The following is a 17,592-nucleotide window of genomic DNA, read 5'->3' as shown; positions in this document are numbered from 1 at the left end:
ATGATTTTATAGTTAACTACATATGAAAGCCAAGGGAACTGTAACTATTATCAAAATACATAAAAAGACCGCACTAAATGTGAATGTGAATTTAATATTACTTTGTATGCAAAGAGAGTTATGATCGTTGACAGAGAGTACCATATATTCAGTCGATGCTGCTGCCACCTACGGGAAAATTACTTGAAATCAGATAATTTCAAAATATCAGACATACAAGTTACAGTACGAAAAGGAGAACATTTCTTGATTTTTTACAAAACCACCCGGACGAAGGCCTAAAAAGGAGGACATATCCGGACAAAAGAGGACGTCTGATCACCATAATTTTAAGTACGAAATAAAATTCTAGATATAAATATATGTTGTAAACATTAATGACTATGAATTGACTTGCTTGCCTTTTCTTCGCAAATAACTGTCAATGTCTCTTTTCTTAATAAAATTATCATGTTACTTCTGAAGATGTAAATAAAGAAAATTTTTTCTACTCTGTATGCCTTTTGCCTCATACTTCATAAGGCTGAGAGGGAAGAGGACCTCGCAATATATATATATATATATATATATATATATATATTTTGCTTTATTACTATTATCATTAGTACTTTTTTTTCGGTATACAGAGTGTCCTTTAACTTTTGGGACACTCCAAATTGGCGTATTTTAGTGTGTCTAAAATAGTTTTGTACCATATTTATGTTACAGGGTTACCAAAGCTTGCTGTTTGACAAATATACAGTGTTACAGAAATTCGCAGTAACAACTTTTTTTTAAGTTAGACACTTTATATTTCATTCCATATATTTGTTGCAGTCTTCGTCCTGATTCAAATTATATAAGCATGAAGTACCATAGCTTTGTATTCAGGTCATTAACAAAACAAGAAGGTCATATATATCGTACATTTTTAGCTATTTCATGAAAAATATCTTTGAAAACGTAAATTTCAATACCGTATGGTACAAATATCCAAATTGCTTTCCCTCTTCTACAATACACCTTTCAAAATTCTTTGCATGTATTTTTGTGACATTACGCAATAATGTTTTGCAGATTCTCTATATTTTGTGGCTGTGTATCACAGATCTCTGATTTTAAGTGTCCGCATTAAAAGAAAGTTAGGCCTAATGCTGTCATAACCAGAGAGCTGGTGCTGGTCCATTGGTTACAATCCATATTTGTGGGAATTCTTTGTACAGATATTCATAAATAACTGCTCTATTATGTGCTGGCACACTATCCTCCTGAAAGAACATTTGAAGTCTATCTTGAAGAGGCAATTCTGACGAGAAGTCAACCAGAGAATTCTGAAGACACTGTAGATATGAGGTGGCCGTTAAAGTTCATTGATAAATGTATGGACCCAATCTAAAATTCCATACCATATATTAGTGTCCCACACTTGTTGATTGGGTTCTAGCACCCAATGGGAAATTCTGCTGCCCAGTAGTGTGCATTATGGTGATTCACTGCCAATACCGGTACTGCATTTTTATGAAATCTTGCTTTATCTGTCTATAACTTTAGATAGGAAATTGCGATCAAAATCAATTTTAACCATTAGTTCTACTTCAAAAGCAAAATTCAAACATCTCTCATACTCTGTTTCTTTAAGAACCTGTACTAAATGCAACTTGAATGGATGCAATTTATGTTCCAAATTCGATGTACCACTACTAAACTTTTGGATATAAGCACCTGATTCTTTTGCAATATCCTTTGCAACAAAACCTGTCAATTTTGATCAACATACGTCAGAACCGCTACTGAATTATCAAGAGTGATTATGATGTAATCGATAAGTCTATGAGCCACTTTACTGACAAGTGGATTTATCCAGATAAATTCAAAATTACAAGTTGCATTTGTTAGGACTATATCACAAATAAAACACACAAAATAAGATAGTATTTCAAATATTTAAAAAAAGAAAAGACATCTTAACACCATGACATGGATTATTTGCACTGTGATCTTATGGTTGTCAACATACTTGTTGTTGGTCATGCTGATTGGAGACGATTCTTGATCTCATTAACAATAAAATTAGCCTCCATTGGTCTCTTGTTGTCAACATACTTACCAATCCAAATATAAAGTACCGGTATGAAAGTGGCTGGGGATTGTACCGGTAACAAATAACTCAATATAGTATATTAATATAAACTAAACCAATCAAAACCAGAAGCACCCAAACTAAATGCACTACCGAAAATACACCTATCAGACCATTAGTCAATCACCGAAATGCACCAACACACAAACTAGTCACATATATGGACAACATAATAAGAAACGACACAAAATTCGAAAAACAGACAACAATAAAAAACAACATTGACCTAGCGAATAAAATAAAAGACAAACATACGGTATCCCACACAGTGTAACACTAGCAACTTTTGACATAACTAACCTATACATAAACATACCCATAAAGGACACACTACAGATACTAGAACATATGCTCAAAAACAACAACACACCACAAGAACACACTGAAGAAATCCTCCACATTACAGACACCATCACAAAACAAAACTAATTACTTCACATACAACAACAAATATTACACTCAAACCGAAGGCTTACCCATGGGATCACCCATTTCCAGCATACCAGTATCGCCTACTAGCAGAAATATTCTTACACAACATAGAACAGACATACATACTAAACAAAGGAAACAAACGACAGATTCAAAACCTACATCAACACATGAACAAAAACACTCAAAGCTACACTACACATTAGAAATCGAAAGCAACAAATAAATCCATAAACTTCCTAGACGTCACAATAACAAAAGTTGACAACAAACACACATTCAAAATCTACAGAAAACTCATAATAACAACCACACACATATACAACACATACAATCACCCAACACAACACAAACATCCTGTACTTCCAACAATGGTACACAGACTACTCAACATACCAATGACCCAACAAGACTACACAGACTACACTAGACTACACTACAAGACTACACTACACAATCAAATACATAGCACAATAAAACGGATACAACGCTAATCTAATAGACAACATAATAAAAAAAGACAAAAACAGAATTATAAAAAAAACATACCGGTAATGGGAAACAACACAAACACAAGAACACAAACAATACATCACACTAACATACGAAAACAGAAACACAAACAAGATTACATCCTCATTCAAGAAATTAAATTACAACATCGCATACAGAACACAAAACACGCTACAAAAGCATCTCAATACTCAAACAACACAAACAAATACAACCTCGCAGGTGTATACAAACTCACATGCAATAGCTGCAACAACTTCTACATAGGACAGGCAGGAAAATCATTTCAAAAACAATACGCAGAACACGTCACAAACACCAACCACATCTACAGCAACATAGACACACATGGAAATTCTATATCTCCAATCGAAAAACCAGAAACTAAACACACTAGAACAATACGAAATACACACACACAAAAACACATCCACATCAAATCCTCAACACACAACTCAATTTCAGAATGTACACGCTATTTGACTCTACAGTATACTACACAAACGCACCCCCACAGAAAACTGAATCAGAAGGTACAAAGACCACCCAGTTCTGAAGAAGGCCCCAGGTCGAAACTAGTCAACAAGGTACAGGTAAACCTACCGGTAGTTAACTAACACGTGAAGCATATATACAGGGTGTTTCAAAAATACGGGGCATAATTTCAGGTATGTATTTCCCACATGTAGACAATCAAAATAGTTCATTATAACATGTGTCCGGAAATGCTTCATTTCCGAGTTATGGCCTTCACAACATTGAAATTCACCGGAACGTTTTTCTTTCCGCAGGTCGTTGTCATTACAGAAGATGTTCAAAATGTTCACCTCCTGCTTGAATACAGACCTCACATCGATGTCTCATTGACCTGCGAACACGATCCCAAACTCCAGGAGTATTGCGTATGTCCTCAGAACATGCCACAATTCGATTCCGAAGGGATTCCAAATCAGGCACCGGAGACGAATAAACCAATGATTTTAAATGGCCCCACAAGTAGAAATCGAGAGGGTTCAGATCAGGTGAGCGTGGAGGCCAAGCAATTGGGCCACCTCTACCTATCCATCGATCAGGAAACCTTCGATCCAAGTACCGGCGAGCCGTACGACTGAAGTGAGCAGGAGCGCCATCATGCAAGAAGTGAATGTGTTGACGATTGATCAGTGGAGTGTCTGAGGTATGGTGTTTTCCAGGAAGTTTGTGTATGCCTGCACCGTAAGTCTGTTTACAAGTACATGGGGTCCAACTAATCGATCACCGGCCCACATGTTGAGGGAGAACTGCACCTGGTGATGAGATAGAACAGTTGCACGTGGGTTTTCATACGCCCATACATGCTGATTGTGGAAATTTGTTATGCCATCTCGTGTGAACTGTGCTTCATCTGTAAATAATACTAAGGCAGGAAAATTCGGATTTACACCACACTGCTGCAAGAACCACTGACAGAACCTAACTCGTGCAGGGTAATCTGCTGGTGACAGGGCCTGTACACGTTGCAAATGATAAGGATACAATTGATACTCTTTCAACAGTCTCCAGACAGTCGTATGAGGAACATTGACTTGCAATGCTACCCTTCGTGTGCTGATAGGAGGAGTCATGTTCACAGCCTCCAGAATCTCCTCCTGTACTTCTGGAGTTGTAGATCTTGGTCGTCCCATTCCCAAACCAGGAGAGTTAAATTTTCCATACTCGCACAGACGGTAATGGAGATGTACAAATGTCTTCCGATCTGGACATTGTCGCTGTGGGTACCTCTCCTGGTGCAAACGACGAGCCAGCGCAGCATTGCCATCCACCTTACCGTACATGAAGTGTATCTCTGCCAGCTCTTGATTTGAATACATGTCGCACAGTCTAACGCCTACACAACACTGAATGTAACTTCGCCTCGGAATGAACTGTCAGAGTGCCCTCTTAATGTCTCCTTTGATGGCAACGACCTGCGGAAAGAAAAACATTCTGGCGAAATTCAATGTTGTGAAGGCCATAACTCGGAAATAAAGCATTTCCGGACACATGTTATAATGAATTATTTTGATTGTCTACATGTGGGAAATACATACCTGAAATTATGCCCCGTATTTTTTAAACACCCTGTACATATAAACTTACCGGTACTTTATATTCCGAAATTAATATATACTTTCTACCATATTCGTTTCGGTGTTCTGAGGCTTACTCTGTCGAAATAACTTGTTTATTTCCCTTTTTATTGCTGTTGTCATGATTGTTATACCTACCAGATCAATAGGGAACATGAAATAATTTCTGAGCATAATCTAGTATAATCCACTAAACATAGACATAAAATTAACATGTAAGTGCCATCACAAGTCACTTTCTTCGACTTAGCTATGTCCTGGTTATTTGTTATTTGGTAATTCTTTATCACGATGAGTCTGACGAAAGTATTTTTAGAAGGCTGTCTTCATTTTGGATGACGTTCAATATATGATCTGCAGCAAAGTCTTACGAACTTCTGTAACACTTTGAATATTTCCAACTATGGTACTCTAAACAGTAAACTTTAGCCAAATCTATAACGTAACCAATATTAATACACTAAAATACACTAGTTACGGGATTGTCCTAAAGGTTATGGAACACAGGGTATCTCTAACATTTGTACGAGAAAAAAATATTAATTTTTGCAATAACTGAAAGTCTGGGCACTTCAGAAATTATATGAATGAAAGTATGCAGAAAGAAACCAACCAATAGAACCCAATAAAAAGTAATAAATTAGCCTACTCTTCAGTTTTCATATCAAACATTTATGTAATCAGCTGCATTGTTTTCGCTATTATGTCTTCAATCGTAAGTTTCAGAGAAAAATTTTTGGGCATAATAATGCCTACACAATTGATTTATCAAAATTAACATATTCCCAGTCATTTTATTGTATTGCATTATATTTATTTACATTCCATGGTATTCGTACATCGCTTCACAGCTAGAATATGGAATATGTAAAAAAAAAAATCTTAATAGTACCTACTATAAAGTCTTAATTATAGTCACAATCTAGTTGAAATATATAAAGAAGAGTTTTACAATATAATCTACTAGTACAACACGAAGGTTTAGTATCAATACTTAATACAACACAGAAATATTCATGAAGCATTGTTGAATATCATAAATTCACTTACAGAATAGAAGGCATGAGAAATTAGGTACCATACTTCTTCAATTTGACCCTAAATAATCTTATGTTTTGAATCTACGTAAAGATTAATATTAATTAATTAATACTTGTTTTGAGTTTGATTTTTTATATCCACAGGGAGGCTATTAAAAATGTTTACTGCCATATAACGCACTCCTTTTTGATAGCCATCCTGGAAATAGAAAATGAAAGAAATTTAATTTCTGTATTCAGCCAAAAACATTTGGACTTTAAGGTATATGTACTAATTATTCCGTAAAGTTGACCCTCTTCATCATTGGAATAGAGAAGGAAACAGTATTTTTTTTTTTTTGTAAAACTTTTACCTTTCTTAGATTAGGGACCGATGGCGGGCTTATGTGAGGACGGCAATGAACCTTCGGGTTCCTTAAAAGCCATTTGTAAGTAAGTAAGTAAGATTAAAGTCACAAATGTGCTCTCTGAATCTCTTATTTCTTTCTCTCGACAAATAATTTAAAAACAACAGGTCTATCTTTAACAGGATTAGTATTTAAAATAGTTGTTAGGACACTATAACTTGTTGAGGCCATAATATGTACTGCTCGAAAAGGTAGAAATTCCTTTCCAAAATACAATCGAGTATTTGTGAAGTAGGTAATCTTTTAATATTTCTATCAATTTTAAATACCGTATTTATTTTCTTAAATCGTAATTAATATAAGAAACAATTCCAGTATACTATTTTTTTGTGAATTTCTGCAAAATTAATTGAATATAAGTTACTATACAAATTATAAATGGGATCAGGTTATAAAAATTCATTTTGTGTGCAATGCAGAAAATGGAAGTTTATGTTTTTATTTTTAGGTACTGGTACCAGTATGTGATATACAATTTCATTTATGTCTTTTAAGTGATATTTGAAGAAAATAAATCGCTAACATGAATGCAATTAGTAACACAATAATGAGCTGACCTGTTAAGTGATGTTTAGAATGTATTTACGAAAAATTGAACATAAGTTACTATACAAATTATAAATGGGGTCAGGTTATTTTAACTCTGGGGATTGGGTGGTTTCTTTCTGCAGAATGTGATCCATTCATTAAATTGACACTTAGGACAATAAGTGAAACAAACAAATTAGTGCAAGTGCATGGATAAATTGCTGGTGCTTATGACATTCATTATTGGTACTCCATACCAATACCACACTCTTTAGTTGGTGATTCAGCAATCTGTTCGTCAGTAAAGCAACAACAAAGTAGTGCATTGCTGTCATGGCAATTTGAAAAATTAAAAGTGTTGAAAAAATTGATATATAAAAATATTTATATAATTTGGTGATTACATGTCCAGAAGATTTGATGGAATTTCTTCTGTATGCTTCCAAAGCATCTTTTGTAGAAGCAGTTACATTGCACAAGCTGTAACATGACTGTACGTTTCCATCTATTAAAAATATATCACAATTAATACATGTTTTTATAGCCAGACGTTATGCACATTTCTACATGTTAGTTACAACAACACAACATTTACCACGTGCGTACTACCTCCTCAGCTGCTGCGAGCTTTTGGTTCAGCAGCTCCACTTGTTCGCTGTGACAGTGACAGCTCATGTGGCTCGTAGATGGCGCTGTTGTTGGAGCAGATGTCACTGATGATTGGTGGGCCAGTGGTGGATAGTACACTGTAGAGGAGGAATGAAGGAGTGGAGGTGGGTGGGTGTGTGTTTGATTATCCTGTGCCCTGCAGGTGTGACCACATGAACTTTCTGGACAACTGTGCTGTGCCCTCAGACGGGAGGTTGTTCGACCACGTGAGGGCACTAAAAGAGAGTCACTGATCTTTCTCCTAGGTCCAGCCCACATAACTGTAGGTTTTGGACTTGGTGGCAACGAGCCTCCCCCACTATCAGATTGTTCTGCCCCTGATGCGGCCTGCTGATAAGATTCAGAATCACCGATAGTCGAACAAGAAGTTGTGGAGTATTTTGGACTAGGAGGGGAAGATTCAGATTCCGATGCACTTGATTTTTTCTTGCGCCGGAATTTCCGTCTTGATGTAACTGCATGGCTGCTAGGTTCACCTGCAGAAAATGAAAATTATTAAATAAGGAAGTAAAATATCGTATATACGCAAATACTCCACACCATCAAATAATCTGTGCACCGTAATTTTAGAAGAGAAAAAAAAATGCTCGCACCCCAGATTTTCTTTACTACATTCCGGAAAAAATATGCGCAGAGTATTCACGTATATTTGGTATATAGGCAATTGGGTAAAAACAAATAAACAAGCAAATAAATCAAGTAAGGAAATATAAGGAAACAATCAAAATTAACATGTGAATACGATGCAGATAGATACAGTACGTATATAGATCTTCCAAGAAGTTCATGGATAGATCACGAACAAATTAAGCTTAACTTTTTCAGTCCAAAGCCATTTACACACACACATACCCATGTGCCAGAAGGATTTAATAGATCGGAACCAAGAAGTAATATTTTTGTTGGATTTGAAGCTGGTGGCAGTGGCAGCAGTAGGTGATAGGCCTAATCATGATGAAGATTATGATGACGAGGACAAATATTAATGATAATGACGAGGACAAATATTAATGATAATGGAACGTAGATGTTTACTTACCTGGAGCAGGATTACTCTTGATTCGACATTCCATCACTACTAAATCTTTGCAGTGTTTATGAGCATTGATTCCACAGTCTCTACATTTGTATCCTTGTCTGATGAGCCCCCACAACTAGATAAAAAGAAAATATATGCGGTATTTTATTAAATATGGACACTAAAGAATTACATTATGAAACAGTATGCAAAGTACTTAGACATTTTACATACCAGTCCAGCACAGTGTACACAGAACGTAGGCTTAAAGTAAGTGGTTTCGTGGAATTCGTGTTTAAAGCCGCTCTTTAAAGCATGGCAGTTAGCATGAATGAAGTATTTCTTCATTTCCTCTTGACTTATCATTCCATCACTGAAAAGATAAACACGTAAAAATACAGTCTGATCCGTTTGAGTGTGGATAATATTAATTTATTATTATTATTATTATTATTATTATTATTATTATTATTATTATTATTATTATTATTAAGGTACGGTATTATGATAGTAGGAAAAATTCCTTGCTGGTTATATTATGATTAAAATATGGGAGTTACCATATATGACAATCAACAATACATAACCTGAAAGGACAAATGAAAATCGTAGATGATTAAAATGGCTACTACAAATCAACAGCAGGCGCAATGTGTTCTTTGGTATGCTAAATTTGAGAGTGTTAAAAGAGTTCGACATGAGTATTGTGTGCGTAATGTACCTAAATATGAATCCATAATGTTGTGGTATGGAACATTTGTAGAAACAGGTTCCGTGTAAAAAAAAAAAAAAAAAAAAAAACATGCAGGAGGTCGCAGACAAAACCCAGTACGAGAAGCAGCCATCTCTAGGCTTGGCCCCCAAACTCCCCAGATCTAATCCCTCCTAACTTCTTTGTGTGGGGTTTTCATGAAGACATTGTCTATTCACAGAAACCCATGAACATTGATGAGCTGAGAGTAAAAATTACTCAAGCTTTTCGACAAATCACCCCTCTTATATTACAATGGACATGGGCTGAATTGCATCACCATTATAACTTGTGCAGGGTGTGCAATGGGGGTCATGTTGAGCTCTGAGGAATCTCCCATCTTTCAGTAGTATATGCACAAAATTTCAACAAATAAAGTTCGGCAGTAAATGTTTTACAGTGTTTTTATTTTATCCATATCCAAATGGATCATCCTGTATTACATCCATATCTTCTAACAGTCTATGAAAATAATAAATACAGGGTGCATCTGCTCGAAGTTCAGTCTATAAAATATATAAAATATAGTACGCCTATAATACCTACAGTAGAATTTAATAAATGAGGCATGTAGTATCAGAACTGAACGATTTCAGTTTCGATCAATTTTTAAGAAATATACCTCTTAACATTACCTACCTCTGATTGAGGTTCTGGCTGATATGTACATCTATTATTGGGCAGTACATCTCACTTGACGATATGTGTCAGATAAAGAACAATTATTGCTTGCATCTGAAGTCTGACTAGTATAATATGTAGCTATTTGGCGATGTATGCAATGGAAGGGGGAAAGGAACTGGACACCCTACCTCATTATCTCCTGGCCTAGTTGCCTCATAAGTGGTGCCTTCTTGGTATCACTTGTGAGATTCAGACCTGTCTTCGGACAGATGACTAAACAACAACATTCCATTACATTCTAATTATTTCAATTTTCATGGTATAAGAAATATTCTTAGCTAACAGGGTGCTCTGAGACAAATAAGTAGACATATTGTTATATCTGTATTCTGTTTTGGGGTGAAAATGAGTGGTCATCATCTTCTTGTGGGGTCTGTGTCACAAAAAAATTTTGATAGAAGAGCCGAGAAACATCTACTGTACAAAAAATACAAGATAAGCAGATTTTTTCGGCCTACCCAGTGTTTACACCTTCACTTCGCCACTCGTTATCTTGCTCTGACAAATGAGTACATCAGTCATTGATAGAATCATCTGTAATGCTGGATGCCGGGTGAGTCATGCGCACCATCAATTTCTTGAAGAGAGATTTAGAATGGACTTTTTCCATTGGTAATTAAATACAGAATACAGAATGTTTTATGATTCTTCACTCCTTGGTCTCATTTCATCTACTTCTGAGCTGGTGTTACAAATTTCAGGGATGATGGCGAAGGGCACATGTATCAATTTGGGACAAGGAACAATGGTCCAGAAATGACCGAGTCGAAAGTTATAAGAAATAGTTGTGTGGAAATGAAATTGTAATTTAGCACCACGTGCCCTCCTTCCCTTAACCTTTGGAATAGTCGTGGAAAGATGGTGTGAGCCGGATGTCTCCTACGTGGTTACTTGGACCGATACAATCTGTGAGCTTGTCTACTGTTCCCATTGACTCATCCATATTCGAAAATCAGGTCTGCATATTCCGCTCTCGTATACTCCTCCATTTCACTAGGATTGATCGACTGGACACTGCAACTTGTACAGATACACTGCTGTCTACAGACATGCATATCAGGACTGACCATGTCCGTTACACATTACGCTATATGCATTGGTTTAGTGTAGTTTCCTGTCCCCACCCCTCAGACAGCGCACTGAGTGGAATAGGCTACTGTAAGTAGATAATGTAAATAACGTCAGATGAATACAGTGTGTGTAAAGGCTCGTCTCCACTAATAAACATTTAACAGCAACATGTTAAATATAACATGTTGAATTTAACATGTATATAGACATTTCAAGTCTCATTTGACTTAACATGTTAACTGAGTATGTTGAAGTTAACACTTTTAACATGTTGGCATGTTTTCCAACAGCAATGGAAAACATGTCAAGTCAATTCACTTGCTCGTGCAGTGTCGGTACAATTCGGCAAAGTTTGTATAGTTTCCATAGCAACTAACTTTCGATTTTGTGGCGCATAACTTGGATCACTTCTTGATAATTTTTATACGATCCTTGGTGTTGGCTGTAAGTTGTTTGAAGTACTGGAGTGGACGAAAGAAAATACCGTTAGAATAAAATTGATTAATGCACTGATAGAAAAGCCTTGTTTGTGAGATGTGGCTGCAAAATAATACAGAGACAAACCAAAGAAGGCCGACTGTTTTAGAGAACTGAAATTATTATTATTATCTAACTGTTCTCGAGAATACAATAGAGAGTTTTCGCATCCTCGTGGTACGCTAAACGTTAATGCTATGTTGACGTCAGTAATGGTCGATATTTGGTGACATTCGTAAAACTTCGGAAAGAATCACACGATATTAGCTGCTCCTTTAACATTTATCATGTCGTAGCCTTTATGACAGTCAACCCCAATCACGTTGTAATTTTTTTTTAAATGAGGTGAAATGGCTGCTCTTAATTATATGTCTTCCTTTGATATGACAGGAAATATTTTTTGCAGCACTACATTATTAAAATCGTGTTGTGACATTCTCAGAAAGTTTTTGAATCCAAACCGATCTTAACTTTAAACTCGTTTAGAATGTCTTCTGCACTGTGTCTTTTACTAAGATATTGCCGCATCCACATTCTCATTTCTTCCTTTTCAATGCCTTATAACAAGCAATAGAGGCAATTACAAAAGCCAAATCATCTTCATCTGGGTCCATTGTCCAAGGTTTGAAAACAAGACACTATCTACATTAAAATCTCATAGACTGTTTATGGTTGACTGCGCAAAGAAAGTACAGCTTAACATGTTTAACAGTGTGGACAAAGTGTTATATGAAATTAGCATTAACATGTTCAATCAATATGTTGGGATGTTAACAGTAAACAGTTTAACATTAAACAGAGGAATAAAATTATTTCATTTCCACATAACTATTTTTGCTTGTAACTTTCGACTCGGTAATTACCGGACCAGTGTTCCTTATCTCAAATTGATACATATGCCCTTCCGTATGATCCCTTAAAGTTTGTAACACTAGCCCGGAAACACCCTGTATAACTATTTCTTTCCATTTTTTTATCATTTACATCACTTATTAATTTAATCTCTCTTAATTAATTGATGAACTAGTGGACTTACTCGTGTTAAGTATGAAATATCTGTCCGGCTTACAGCTGTTTCAGTGCTTCACGCATATTTAATACGAGTAAGTCCACTAGTTCATCAATTAATTATATTCAAGTGTTAAAAGTGGTGTACGCAAGATTCAAAATGGAGTAATCTCTCTTACTTTCAGTTAAGTTGTGATTCTTTTTCTTAGCAGTAGATACCGTACATATTAATCCTCTGCCATTCTTTGTTGTGATTTTATACTTTCTCTCTTAACTCTCGTTGTGTAAATGTTTATTTTGCTTTTTTTTCATAGCATATTAAAGTATGGAATCCTGGTGTAATAAACTTATTGAAGTCCTACTGATTCAGAAGAAAACAATAAGAATTATCACAGAAGTATGGTACCAAGCAAATCACATGGTAAACCACTGTTCATACAGGAGTCCATCTTAACAGTTGTTAATGAATATATTCTGGAACTCCTTCTTTACATAAAAAAAATCTTTATGGGTTCACCAGTAGGATGGATAAACATGAGTATAATACTCGTAATAAAGAAAAACTGGACATACCATATTGCAGACTAACCAAAGTTAAAAGTAGTCCTTATATCCTGGGCTGTAGGATGTTCAACATATTACCACAAGAAGCACAGGAAGTGTCACTAGACATATTCAAAGTAAAAGTGAAAACGTATCTTTTTAGAAAACCATTCTATTCTGTGCTGCTTATGACAGTGTGAATAGAGCTGGACTCTATAATGCTATGGAAGAACTTGGATTTCCCCATAAGCTCATAAGATTAGTGAAGGCCACCATGGAAAATAGTCAATGTTGTGTGAAAATACAAACGGACCTCTCTGATAAGTTTACTACCAAGGATGGGCTCAGACAAGGTGATTCTCTTGCAAGTCTATTCTTTAATATATCATTAGAAAAGATAGTGCGGGAAGCAAAAATACAAACAAGAGGTACCATCTTTTTATAAGTCTGTCCAAATATTAGCCTTTGCGGATGATATTGACATAATAGCGAGGTCAGAAAGAGATCTAATAAAAACCTTCAGAAATCTAAGAGATGCAGCTGGGAACATGGGATTAAAAATTAATGGGAACAAAACAAAATACATGGTAATCAATAACAAAAACGAAAATAATAATAAAACTTCTAAGCAGTGGCGGTGCGTCAATAAGAGCACAAGAGCACGTGAACACCTTGTTTCCATTAATGCACGACTAGTTTTATTATTTGATACCGTATTGACGTAGTGGGGATGTATAATATCAGAATCGAGTATTTTAAACTTCCCGCATCTTGCATAAACTTCTTATGTAAACTTGGCAACATCCGTTCACGTACAAGCCGTGCTCTTTTCGAGATGGTTACAGGAATTTCACGCATGCGCGGGAGAAAATTGTCTTTAGCTGGCCGCTTATGACTCGTCAAGAGCACAAAGCGTTAAGTGAACATGATGAGTATCTATCCTACAGATGTCAGGTGCATCGGTGCCTATCGTTCGCGTGCTATATCTCGAGGAGGAAATTTAAAAGCCTGTAGATGTCAGCATCTGACTGTAGGAACGTTTACTTACGTGTACAGTGCTGCTACGAGAGTGTAGTTTGTGAATTACTATACTTCAGTGTCGGCATAATAGCATACTTTCACTTTTAAACACGTGCTGGCTGACTGTGGTGGTGGTATGAATTTAAGTATCTGTATGGTAGTGTATAATATTTAAGACTAATATTTACTGGCATGTATTTATAGCAATCAATCTATGCGAATGAGATTACAGTACTGGTATAGGCTATAGTGTATCAGTGTGTTGTGAATCAAAATATATTACTGAACACACGCGTTTGTAAATAACGGGACTGTGGTATGTATTCATTATTAACAAACGTAAACAATGAACTCTGTTCAATGAAATTTGGAACAGTAAAGAACTGGGTAAACTGGCTTACCAGGAAAAATTGGAAATATAAAGACTGAGTTTCATTATTATTACTCTTATTATTATTATTATTATTATTATTATTATTACTCTTATTATTATTATTATTATTATTATTATTACTATTACTATTACTATTATTATTATTATTATATGTCGTTTTGAATTTATATACGGTTTTTTTCGATAGTGAAACATTGGAATCATGACATTTCATATTAGACTAAACGTACAATTTCAAATTCTCTTCGATTTTGGAACTACAAAATTGTGAACACACATAATATTTTATCACGAGCCGCCACTGCTTCTAAGTACATTGAGATTGATGATGCCAAATTTGAGACAGTCCAGAGCTTTGTATATCTTGGATCACTAGTTAATAGTAACAATGATATCTCAGAGGAAATAAGTAGAAGAATACAAAGTGCCAATAGGTGTTATTATGGGCTGCAAAAACAAGTTAAATCAAGATTGCTATCTCGTGGCACAAAATGTAGACTATATAAGACCCTAATAAAACCAGTGTTGACCTATGCATCAGAGACATGGCCTCTTAGTGAAAGGGATAAATTTAGATTGGCCGCATTTGAGAGGAAGATATTGCGAAGGATTTTTGGACCTGTAAGGGATGGTGAAACTTGGAGAATAAGATATAATAATGAGTTATACCAGCTTTATGAGTCTCCCGATATAATAACATCCATTAAGATTGCTCGTCTGAGATGGGCAGGGCATGTTAAGAGAATGGATGAATGTGAAATACCTAGGAAGGTTATGGAATATGGGATTGCTGGAGGAAGAAGAGTTGGAAGGCCAAAGCTACGATGGATGGACTGTGTTATGGACGACATTAAGAGGCTTGGAGTGAAGAACTGGTGGACGGTGGCTAAAGATCGAGACCGATGGAGAAGAATTCTTAAGGCAGTCGAGGCCCGATCAGGGCTGTAGCGCTATGGATGATGATGATTCTATTCTGTGCAAGAATATTTTGAGTTAGAAAATCAAGCTGTAGAGAGTTTTTAGGTTTCTTTCTCTGAGTTTTATTATTATTTTTGTAATATATTAGGAAATTCTCATAAATTGTTAAGTTAATTCTTGTTTTATTGTATATAAACACAGCGTATCAAATAATATTTGGGATCAATGTGTTACAATTTTCATCTAAATATTAACCTATTTTTTATTATCTTAACTCTCAATTGTAAATTCTAAGGAGTATTTGGGATCATTTTGTTTTATCTTTAGTGGTGTAATAGAATATTTTTCACTTTAGTACGATAATTTCACACTTGTAATTTGACAATGTCATTAGCTTTTGCTATAATGACAACTAATAAATGCTATACTACTGTACTATACATACTATGAATCAAATGTATTTAGCAATTTTTAAGGGCCCTAATGAGTAGGATGTCTTTCCCTATTCATTCTTTTCACCTTAAGATAAAATTTGCAAATTTCTAAAAGCAGTGTGTCATACATTTCATAAGCTATGGAAAAAATCAAAGCTTAAGCTTCCAACTGAAGCATTAGGGTGTAGAAGTGTAGATAATAACATTAAGATTACGTACTTACTGATCAGCATCTAGTACACAGAAGGAGGCTATGAAAGGAAAGTTTCCTGCGACAGCATCAAATTCTTCATGGGAAATGTATCCATCTCGATCATTGTCATAATTTTTGAAAACGGCTTCTACCATAGCGTTTACGTGCTTTTCTATTGTCTGTGGATCAGGCGGAGGACATGGACTGGATGCCCATTCCGCGAAAAGGACAGACTGAGTAGGTGAACACTGTGGCTGTAACAATAAGAACAAAAGATTAGAGATGTATCACAAACGGATTTTTGTAATCAAGTAGGTCTATCTCCATATTTTTCAACTGATCACCCATTTTATGATTTAATTCTTCTCCTCCAAATAGAAGAACTTAATGTTTGGAGTTTCTGATTTCGTTATTGCTGCTACTTTGATGAAAGAAATGAAACGTGTTACATTTTTTTCCCCACACCTTGGAAACAGAACGACGACATTCTTCTGTGGAGAAAGAAGCAAATGCTATTGTAGAGACTCTAAGAAAATGGCGACATTATCTAATAAGTAGACCCTTCGTTTTACTCACTAACCAAAAATCTGTCTCTTTTATGGTCGGGGAGGAAAACAGAGGAACAATAAAAAAAAAGAAAAAAAAAATATATATATATATTATACTGCAATGCAGATTAGAATTATTGCATTATAAATACGACTTTTATATCGACCTGGGAGAGAGAATGTATCAGTTGCTGCTTTATCCAGAATTTCTTGCATTCACGAGAGATTACTTCAACTTCATAATGATCTATGTCATCCAGATGTTACGAGAATGACTCACGGGCACGAAATCACAACCTACCATATTCTCTTGAAGATATACGTTAAATTAATTCTCGTTATCAACTATGTGCTGAATACTCATCAAAGTTGCTGCACCATTCGAAAGAATGAGTTATTTATTTTGATGGCCCAATTCCTTCAGAAACGAAAAACAGATACGTATATTTCAACAATAGATGAGTTTTCTCGATTTCCTTTTACTATACTCTGCTCTGACATAATGTCCAGAACATTAATAAGAGAATCAGGCCAATTGTTTTCTAGTTTTGGATTGTCATCATATGTTCATTCAGATCAAGTTCTTTTATGTCTTAAGACGTAAAAGATTTTCTTCACTCCAGAAGGATAGCTATTAACTGTTCTAGACCATATAATCCTCAAGGAAATGGTCAAGTGGAGCGCTACAATGGCATTATATAGGAAACTGTACTGATG

The 17,592-nt window shown here is 35.5% G+C and overlaps 1 protein-coding gene across 8 annotated transcripts in view; it reads right to left on the bottom strand.

The window, feature by feature from the left end:
• The window catches only part of LOC138700190 (ras guanyl-releasing protein 3-like), a 615,134-nt gene that overhangs the window by 11,278 nt on the left and 586,264 nt on the right, over positions 1–17,592 (bottom strand). For 6 of the 8 annotated variants that reach the window (XM_069826618.1, XM_069826616.1, XM_069826619.1 and 3 more), the window contains 4 exons: positions 16,358–16,581; positions 9,069–9,207; positions 8,856–8,970; positions 7,757–8,292 (listed from right to left, as the gene is read on the bottom strand). In XM_069826618.1, coding sequence (XP_069682719.1) covers positions 7,757–8,292; positions 8,856–8,970; positions 9,069–9,207; positions 16,358–16,581 — 1,014 coding nt within the window. Of the gene's footprint in view, positions 1–7,551; positions 7,653–7,742; positions 8,293–8,855; positions 8,971–9,068; positions 9,208–16,357; positions 16,582–17,592 lie in introns of all 8 variants that reach the window. The other 2 variants (XR_011332295.1, XM_069826620.1) reach the window with 2 other exon arrangements.

The sequence above is a fragment of the Periplaneta americana genome, chromosome 5, assembly GCF_040183065.1.
Source record: "Periplaneta americana isolate PAMFEO1 chromosome 5, P.americana_PAMFEO1_priV1, whole genome shotgun sequence".
NCBI lineage: Eukaryota > Metazoa > Arthropoda > Insecta > Blattodea > Blattidae > Periplaneta > Periplaneta americana.
This window is presented reverse-complemented; position numbering and strand designations above follow the sequence as displayed.